We start from the raw sequence: 9,795 nt of genomic DNA on the forward strand, positions 1-9,795 counted from the left end.
ATAGTAAATGAGTTTGTTCCAGGAAGCTTAAAATTATGGAAGCTTAAAATTATACAAGTTAAAATTATGTTGAACTAAATTAAAAAAAACACTGAACTAGAAAGTCTTTCACCTATTTTGTATTAATCATATCCCTGAGCAGATTATTCAGTGTTGTCACAGCATATCTTGGTGATGTTTCAAAGATGTATATTAAAAACATTTCAAATACATAAATGCAAATCACAACGAAAGAACTGAAAAGTGTTAATTGCCTTTAATTTTTTTTTTTCATGTTGAGTCATTTATACAAAAAAGCAGACACTTTTGCTCCAAGAAAAAAAAAAAAACTCCACAGTATGGTCAGAATGGATAATTGAAATTTACTGAAGGTTAATCACATTAATATGGCATCACAAAAAAATATCTGTGACTAAACTACTAATGTATCGGGGATGGTCTGAACTTTCAATATCATGGTTGAAGTTTAATGATCAACATTTCAGGAACAGCTCTATATCTCCATGAAATAGTGATGTGTCTGAAACCAACATGTTTATAGTGACATTTCTTAAAAGCAGAGTTCATAAAATTGAACATAAAAAAAAAAAAAAAATCCAAGATACACTTAAGTCCAAATAACCAGTTGACAGACAAAACAAAAAAGATTGTTACATGGAGACTTCAAACTTAAAACCCACTAAAGAAAAACTCCTATGATCACCACACAATTCTGACAAACATAGGCTCTAAAAAAAAAAAAAAAAAAAGAAGAGAAAATTACGCAAGACTGGCAGCATTCTTGTTCTTCAACGTCGATCCTTTCTATTAGACTTGCGATCCCTGTCATTCCTGGAGGACCTCCTCCCTGACCTGCTTCCTTCTGAACTCGTCATCTTCCTGTCGGGTTTAGAGCTCTTGTCTTTGGAGCCTTTAATGTCACGGCCACTGCCTTTGGAGGACTTGTGTCCTCTCTCGCTTCCGCTTTTCCTACGCTCCCGGTCAGATGGTCTCCTACGGCCTTTGCGGTCCCGGGCATCTCTATCCCTGCCGCGGCTGTGAGAGCGTGAGCTGGAGGAAGACGACGAGGAGCCAGAAGAACTGCTTCGGCTGCTGGAGCCACTAGAGGAGCTGGATCCACTTGAGGAACTTGAAGAGGAACTTGAAGAGGAGCTACTGCTACTTCGACTCTTGCTCCTCTTGGCTCTTGCTTTGGTCCTAGCACGAGAGTCATTAACATCCTCAGCAGCCTCCTTTGTGTCTGCTTTGGCTTCTTGTGGCTGAACTGTGGGTTCTTGGCTCTGCTCTTGAGATGGGACTTCTGGATTAGGTTCAGGTGGTGATGGTTGGGAATCTTGAGCATGGTCATCCTCTTTAGTGACATTTTCCTCTGCACTAGGTGTTGAGGCTTCAAGTTCTGGTTCTTTAAATTCTGCAACCTCAGTTTCCACATGGCTTTCTGGGGTTTGCTGAGATTCTGTTATAATTTCCTCCTGAGACTCCTTCTCTGTCTCCTGTTCTTCCTCCCTTTTCTCACTACCTACCTCTTCAACTGTGGCCTGTGGACTCTCAACCTGCAACTTACCCTGTCCCTCAGCCTCCCTCTGAACTTCCGTGACTTCCATTTGTTCCTCCTCGTCTTCCTTAACCTCGACTGCTCCCACATCTTCATACTCTTTTTCCTCCTCTGCCTTCCTCTCACTCTCCTCTTGTTTATCCTTCTCCTCCCCCTGCTCTTGGTCTCCCTCCCTCTCCCTAATCTCTGAGCTTTCCTCACCTTCCTCCTCGACTATATCTTCCTCGTCATCCTCCATCTCCACATCATGTCTGTTACCTGTCGGCCCTACTACAGCCTTACCCTCCTCTTGATCTTCGTTCTTCATCTCTTCAGCCCGACGGCTGTCCTCCATATCCTTGCCACCTGTACGCTGGGGTTGACGCCTTGGCCGAGCCTCCATTTTGTTGAGATGCTCTGCAAAGGCTTCACGTCTCTCATCAAACATGCCTTTTAAAATAAACAGTAGATAAATACTGTCACAGAGCACTTTATTTCAAACACCTACTTATTCAGGCGATTATCTAATCAGCCCATTTAAGGGCCTTTAAGATTGTTTACATTGTGTATTTTTGTTACACAAATTTTAGCACCCAACTCTCATTGCAATTTGAATAAAGAATATGATACTCATTCAAGGCATCCATTGAGCTTTCATTGAGAGGTAAAATGTGCTTAAGTGTCCTAAAAATGTCACAATGCTAAAAATCTTAATGGTTCTAAATGTAGGCTTCACTGTATTTAAGCAAAATAAATATGCAGTACTTTTTTTGTATTGATCTAGGACTAAATACAACCAGGGCATTGACAGGTTTTGTGAGAATCCCCTGTTGTGAGAAATAATAAATAAGAACCAGAAACACCTACCATTTAATTTTTTCTGAGACTCCTCCATGAGCTTTTGTGTAGCTGAGCACATTCGACCAGGCAGGTAAAAGATAGGGGGCTTGGTCTTTGTGCGAATGAACTTGATGAGCTTAGTATTATGTGCATTCCACTCCTCTTGCTATAACACATAAAAACACAATGAATGTATGAAATCATCACACCAAGGATAACAATACAAAATACAAAAACTGAAAGTATATAAGAAAGAACCATTGTCTCCATGCAGTTATGAGACATACCAGTTGAGCAAGCTCCACTTTGTGCTCTAGAAGTCGTAGCTCAGTTTGTTTGGCACGTCTTTCTTCAAAGAGCTCTCTCCTTTCACTCTCAACTTTTTTACGCTCCTGTTCTGCCTGCACTTCCAATTTCTGCTCAATTTCTTGGCGTCTTTTTAACTGGGGGAAAAACAACAGCAAGGTTCAAATGAAAACGACACTTGATTTCAGGTGTGGTTTAACCTTATTGTGAGCAATTTGCTGACTTAATGTTGATTTGAATCGAACAAAAAATTGAGTTGGAAGTAAATCATCTTAAGAGGACTAGTCCAAGAATAATATTTTTTATTGTTGATGACTATGTCAGACCAAAGCAAAACTTCACAAAAGAACATGAGCAAAACAGAACCACGATGACCTAGAAGCCTGTTAACATAAGTCTACCTTCTCTGTGGACACCGTAGACTCCTGTTTAAACTTCTGCAAAGTTCCCATCAACAGGCCAAACATGCGCCGATTTCTGAAAGGGGAGGGGATTGGATTATAAAGTCATCCAAATAAACTGTGCTGACATAGTCTAAAGCAGAAACAGTACCTTTGCTTCCCTCTCTCATCCATGGTCTGATCTTGAATAAGATCACGGCGCGTACGTTCTTTGGAGGTAGCAACCACAGATGACTGCAACGCTGGCTGCAGGTAGAAAACAGAGCACAAAGAATTGCTTTCAAATAGAGATGGGGAAAATCCAAAAAGTAAACATCAAAATTGTGTAGTCTGCATACTTTTTTGACATCGTCATCATCCTCAGCGTCGCTGTCATGGCGTGAATCTCTCCTGGCTCGCTGATCCCCTGCCAGCCTAGTTTGACAAACATAAACACTTGTAAATATACTTTAAAAATAAAATGGTGAACAACCATTTCATAAAAGAGCCTGAAATTGGCTAATTGACATGAGAAACCTCAAGAGTGCCCCTTCGATGTCCCTCTGTTTGGCTGGGGGTCCTCCACCACTGTCTGAGAGTCCACGCCTGATAAGGGTAGACATACATGAGCAACTAAGTAATCCAAGATATAGTCCGAATACAAATATTTGCCAGTAAAAGAACAGATTCTAACCTCAGCAAGTTGATTCCACGTCCCCTACCTCCACCTGGGCCTGGGATGGTTTGCCTCCTATTTTGACCCGGTCTGGAAAAGGCAAAATATAACAAATGGACACTCATTAAAACTGCTGCAAGCATTTTAGCCATTCTGTAACTTCCACGCCACTTCTTTTCAAAACACCACCCTCCAAAGCTACCGTTGACGCCATCACCAAACTGTTTAGCAGCAGTGCATCTTCTCACAGTTGTCAAACACAACAGAAGAAAAACTGTGCTGCCAACTCTTATGAATATTGCATTAAATCTGAATGTTCCACTTCAACTAATACACTATGAGAATGCACAAAATGACAGTCTTCTGATTGGTTGATCATAGAATGAGTCCAGTGTCACATTTTTGTTTTTACGGTTTACACACAGTCTAGTGTTGTCACAAGATATGTTTCTATCCAAGATGCCAATTTAATGTTTACGAAAATGTTTGCTCTGCAAACTCTATTCAGGCTTTGGATTTTCTTAGACACTTTTTTCAGGATGACCAAAGCAATGTTTCAGAATCCATTATTGGTCTTCTGGTTAGTCCAGGTAAAATAATACTAAATTAATAATAAAAGATAAGTGGATGGAAAGAAAGCTACAGAGACCAGTGGTATATCTCAGGACACTTATTTCAGAGATATCTTTCAAGGCACATTTTCTGCATTACAGCACCTTTAATCTTACCTTTAAATTAAAGAGCAGCAAAGTGACTGTACGACTTTTTGTTCAACTATTTACACAAAAGTCTGAATCACATTCATAGTCTAGGTCCGTGGTTTTCAAATGGTCACAGGCCTGTTCTAATAGAGTCGCAGGCAGCAGGTGAGAAAACGATGCAAAATGTTAATTAAAATTTCAATATACTTAAAGCTAAAAATATAACCAAATTAAGAAAGGATCGCAAAATAAACAGGCTTGTCAACCAATAAAACCATTTCTTGGCAGAAATACATTTGTCGCTTGGTAGAGGCTCGCTAATTAAGGCAGATACCAACATGAACAGGTTGCATGACATCCCATCACCCTAGAGAACATTATTATTATACAACAAAATTATGCTAATAAACCAGACAACATTACATTTGAGTTTGCAACCAATTGCTGCTAGCTCTCCTTTAAGATAATTTGAAGGCCTGGGTGACTTAGACGGTCCAAAATTCAGTGATATCACTACAAAAAATGTATCTTGTAACTATAGCAAATGTAACATAACTCATTGTAATCGGCGAAATAGTACACATGTGATACTTTAGCCTGTTTACTAGCCGCAATATTAGCTTGCTAACAGGCCCTTGTAAAAATTTTCCCAGATTGAGTGCCGAATCGATTAAAAAGCATTCATTAATATATACCTTAATTCACTCGGATCTCTACCGGTTAGTTTTCGAATATTTTCGTCCACGCTCTTTAAGCTTTCCTTAGCTTTTTCAAGCTGGTCCTGCAAACTTCGCACTACCACCGCCATCTTGCTCTTCGTCTTCCAGCAGCGCGTGGACTTTCGTGCGCGCTCTCGGTTCAATGAAAGCGCGTGACACAAACCATGGGGGTGGCACCGATGGAGTCAAAATTATGACTTATACAGTTGCAAAAAAATATATATATATATATTTTTTTTTTTTGCAACTGTATAAGTCATAATTTTTTTTTTTTTGCAACTGTATAAGTCATAATTTTGACTCCATCGGTGCCACCCCATATATATATATATATATGGGGTGGCACCGATGGAGTCAAAATATATATATATATATATATATACATATACACACACACAGGGCGTAACCAGGGTTTGAAAATGAGTGTGGTCCATGGTGAGGTGTCAATACTATTACCAAAATTACACCTACAAACGCAACATTATATACATCAAAATTAAATATAAAAATTAAAAGACAGAAACCAATAAAAATACTGAAATAATGTTTTAATCGCAAATGCAGTTAACAATATTAATACAGAATTTTTGTCACATAGAAATGCACATTTGATTTTGAGTTGGGCAGCAAAAGTAAATGAACAACTAATTTATCTAGGGCTATGTTAACTCCATTGCATATTAATATTATCCAAAACAATCAATTGTTTTCCTTTTGCCAGACTCTTAATTATTTAAAGGTGCACTTAGTAATTTTTTCCCCTTTAAAAAATGTTAATCCTGAAGAAATTAATTGTAATTTTGAAACATTTGTAATAAATCATGACCACTCACATGTGATGAATACTCTAGTCATATCAGTAACCTTATAAAAGCTGTTTTATTCTACATTGGGCTGGGGTGCCCTTGTGGGGACTGCCATTTTAGAATCACATGGCCAGCTGAATACTACTCAATTAATCTCAGTAATCCTCTTGTTACTGGACACTTTCACTCATTGATTAAATGAATCATGGTTGATAGTGAATAGAAAATTTCTACAATGACATCTGTAACTGAAAACTGCTGATTTTGAATGATGCTGCATCCACACCACTAGGAGTCACTGTAAGTCAAAGATGACATGAAAAAGAGTGCCCAGGTATCACTCTACTCAAACACTTTCAATGTGTTTTTTTCTTTTTTTCATTTTATATAAAAACATTTTTAAAAATAAAAAATCAGAATATACTTGGAGAAAATTGTAACACGTCAGCAATATGAAAGCATTATTCTCTTAATTAAATAAATACAGTGTAGGCTACATAAACTCTGAAAATAAAGGATTGCATTTTCTCATTTTTTTTTTTTTTTTTACATTTAGCATGCATTTTCTTTACAACAGTATTTTAGTTACTATTTTACTTTTAATAAATGTACTTTAAACGTCTGTAAACGTCTTTAGTTAAGATTCACACCACTCCAATTTGATTTATAAATAAATAAATAAAATAGAAAGATTGACCAATTTTATACAAAGTATTTATGAGACGTTTGAATCCAAATCAGCAAATACAGTTGGATACAATTAGAAATCTATGTCATGTTTGTGTGTCATCCATAGGGGGCAAGAGTGATATGTTATCAGTCTTTATGAATTCTCTAAATTTTCCTTGGCCTATAGGTTACTAATCTAAAACAGGAGAAAGACGTACTATAACCCACCTTTTTTGTTTTCTTCAGTGTGAACGGTGAAGTTTGTAATTTTTCAGGCCACAAGTCTTTTTATTTCCACAATGAATATTTGTTTGTGGTAACTCATTATTACTGTAGGCTACCTCCTCCACTCACGTTCATTCTCAACATCTGTAATTATCTGCATTTGTGATCAAGCTGCCTTGCCTATTTGACAAAATCCATCTCTCTTGTAAATGTTAGCCAATGCTCGTATATATATATATATATATTGCAAAAGACAAAGCTGTATTTGATTGCAAGGAATAATGTATTTTGTAAATGAAACCCGAGAATTGAGATCCTTTTTTCTTATCTGTTACAAACTTTTGGCATCAATTCTTTTGCAACAATTCTTTTTCTTTGAGTTTCACTTTGAGGATTTTTTTTTTCTTTGCAATACTTTATTTTTTGCAAATATATAAGTCATCATTTTGACTCCATAGGCACCACGCTCTGAAACTCTGCCCACTGTTCTGTGATTGACTGGTTCTATGGGCAGTGCCGCAACAGTGTAGGAGGCCATGAAAAATGCATACTAAATTTCAAGTGCGTAGCAGCCATGGGGACATGGGGTACACGTCCCCCGCACACTTTAAAAATGTGATTTTTGTCCCTCACACTTTTCCAAGCTTAACCCATACCAAGTCCAAATGGTGGATTTGTATGAAGTATTCTTTGCATTTTGGAACTGTCACATACATACATACATACATACACACACACGTACAGTACATATTTAAAGCTCAGTTATGGTGGTGCTGGTCAATCTGAGGTTACTAGGAATCCTCTCTGTGTGCATGTTATCTTGTAGATTGATACAGTATAAATGTAAACAACTTGGGTCAGTCAAAATTGAACATACTGTAAATCAGTTGTACAAAGTAGTGCACCTTTTTGTGACTTAATATTTACAGAATATGTTTTGTTTAAGCATCTGAACAACGTAAAACTCAGTCAATGGCGTAGCAGCCACGGGGGACGTGTCCCCCGCACACTTTAAAAAGTTTATTTTTGTCCCCCACTTTTTTCCAAGCTAAAGCCATACCAAGTCCAGATGGTAGATTTGTATAAAGTATTCTTTGCGTTTTGTTACTTTGGGCTGATTGAGCGACCATTCAGCCAATCACAGGTGAGTTTCATGAGCTGAAATAACCCTTACGTAATAGGCCATCAGTCAGACAGGCTAATCAACGCAGCTCCGTTCATTAATAATGATCTATAGATGAGGAACACACAAACAAGAGTTATTTATCAGCATATTATTGTTCGTGATTGGCAGAATTACATGAAATGCACTGCAGGAAAAAAAAACTAAGGAAAATCCTTCTTTTATGCACACATTGCAAGTGTTGATTATTTTAGCAAATGAGTCTTTATTAAGTTATGCTTTTTACATTGTTTGTGAGGTAATAGTTTGATCGGTTGCTTTTCCCAATTTAAGCAGATTACTAGATCTGTGTTAAATATGAATAAGTTATTCCTTATAAAAAAGTTATTTTTAAAATCAGCTCCTGTTTTTTACCTCTATGTAGGTGTCGTCAACAAAATGTATGATAATAGATAGCTCTGCTGTGTTCTTTTAATGAAGTAAATATATGTAGACACACTTTTTAATAGATGAGAGCATACAGATGATATTGAGACTCTTATAAGAACTTAAATTATTAGAAGAATATTACTGTTGTCTTTTGATAAAAGTCATGCTCTGCAGCCAGGTGCTTACAACACCCACAGGGCCCAGGTTGCGGCCATGGGGCCCATTTTCCCCTATCCATGTTCACTGAAGGAGCGTGTTTAAATGCTTTCAATGGGAGACATCGTTGTTGACATGGTGACAGTGTGCAACCGTTAAAGGCGTCTGTGTAGTGCTTGTTCAATGCACAGCAGTTTCACCGATATCTTTGGACTGATTGAGTGATCATCTAGCCAATCACAATTAAATAAATAGTTTGAGGGGGAAGGAAGACAGACTAATATGAGTCACTCATAGTGAGTCAAGAAAGTGGGCAGTCTCTTCAGGGATTTTTTCGAGCTTGCATGGCCACAGTTCTCTTGATTGGTGGATCTTTCACTGTTGGACCATGGGTAGTGTAGTTGTCCACCAGGAACTCCGCTATTAATCATGAATTTTTTAACAATGAAGTTGAAATAACGCTAAATGATCGGCTTCAACAGAAACATATACCATGGATTAACATCTTTGGAGCTAAATGCAGGTCTGTCTTTAAGGGTTTAGAAGTTATTGTTAAAAATCCATTTGTTTTTACTTGAGAAACATGACTGTTGAGAATTTTAGTAGCAATGTTGGTGGAAACTATTATCATGGTAATTGTTTTGCAAGAGAGATACTTTCAATACTAAAAATGAAGAATTTGTGAGGTTTTAATAACTCTACATATTTTTACTTCTATGACAGGTGCAACAACATATCATTAATGACTATGAAATACCAAAGCAAAAAATGCCACAGTTTTTTATTTGACAATACCAGTGCTCCAAATGACACTAATTGCAGTTGCAATGGGTGTACTGTACATGACACTCAGAAAACTGCGGAAGGCACTGTATAAATCTCTCCAGATAATAATTTTTCATGATTCCTCGCATTCACAGGAATTTTCCATCCCTCCATTGGTTTCATGGCCATTCAGTCTTTGTCAGCCAAATCATTCTGCTCAAAATATCTGCAAAAGAGTGAAGCATGATTTTACTAAACAATACATAACACCTGTGCATATTTCAGGAGATACTAAATCTGGCTTTAACATTGCCATGTCAGTTACCTGGCAACAATACAAATCATCAAGTTAAGAGCAGACAACCGATCATCATCTTTGCTTTCCTGGAAGAAGAAAAAATATTCAGTCTATTTTAGACAGTCAACAACAAGCCTTCAATTGTGACTGCAATTGATCAAAGATAGA

The 9,795-nt window shown here is 37.4% G+C and overlaps 2 protein-coding genes across 2 annotated transcripts in view; both read right to left on the reverse strand.

Annotated features, from left to right (window-relative positions):
* Nucleotides 1-514: 514 nt before the first annotated feature.
* pnn (pinin, desmosome associated protein) lies at nt 515-5,271 on the reverse strand. Its single transcript, XM_052145407.1, has 9 exons — nt 5,133-5,271; nt 3,755-3,826; nt 3,598-3,666; nt 3,420-3,495; nt 3,233-3,327; nt 3,082-3,157; nt 2,662-2,817; nt 2,402-2,540; nt 515-1,984 (listed from the first exon to the last, which is right to left on the reverse strand). The coding sequence occupies exons 1-9, from the start codon at nt 5,243-5,245 to the stop codon at nt 789-791; spliced, it is 1,992 nt and encodes a 663-aa protein (XP_052001367.1). The 5' UTR covers nt 5,246-5,271; the 3' UTR covers nt 515-788.
* A 4,057-nt stretch (nt 5,272-9,328) lies between these two features.
* The window catches only part of gemin2 (gem (nuclear organelle) associated protein 2), a 3,152-nt gene continuing 2,685 nt past the window's right edge, over nt 9,329-9,795 (reverse strand). Inside the window, exons 9-10 of the mRNA XM_052145908.1 lie at nt 9,655-9,713; nt 9,329-9,555 (exon numbers count right to left, since the gene is read on the reverse strand). Of these exons, the coding sequence (XP_052001868.1) occupies nt 9,519-9,555; nt 9,655-9,713 (96 nt within the window). The 3' untranslated portion in view covers nt 9,329-9,518. The remainder of the gene's footprint in view (nt 9,556-9,654; nt 9,714-9,795) is intronic.

Source organism: Xyrauchen texanus, chromosome 16 (genome assembly GCF_025860055.1).
Source record: "Xyrauchen texanus isolate HMW12.3.18 chromosome 16, RBS_HiC_50CHRs, whole genome shotgun sequence".
Classification (NCBI taxonomy): domain Eukaryota; kingdom Metazoa; phylum Chordata; class Actinopteri; order Cypriniformes; family Catostomidae; genus Xyrauchen; species Xyrauchen texanus.

What these genes read in the sequence shown, in the direction of transcription:
- pnn (XM_052145407.1), bottom strand. Translation starts at nt 5,245, where the DNA reads ATGGCGGTGGTAGTGCGAAGTTTGCAGGACCAGCTTGAAAAAGCTAAG. An exon ending in CTACGGTGTCCACAGAGAAG is followed by an intron (nt 2,818 to 3,081) that starts GTAGACTTATGT and finishes TTTTTCCCCCAG; the next exon opens with TTAAAAAGACGCCAAGAAAT. An exon ending in GTCTCAGAAAAAATTAAATG is followed by an intron (nt 1,985 to 2,401) that starts GTAGGTGTTTCT and finishes TTATTTTAAAAG; the next exon opens with GCATGTTTGATGAGAGACGT.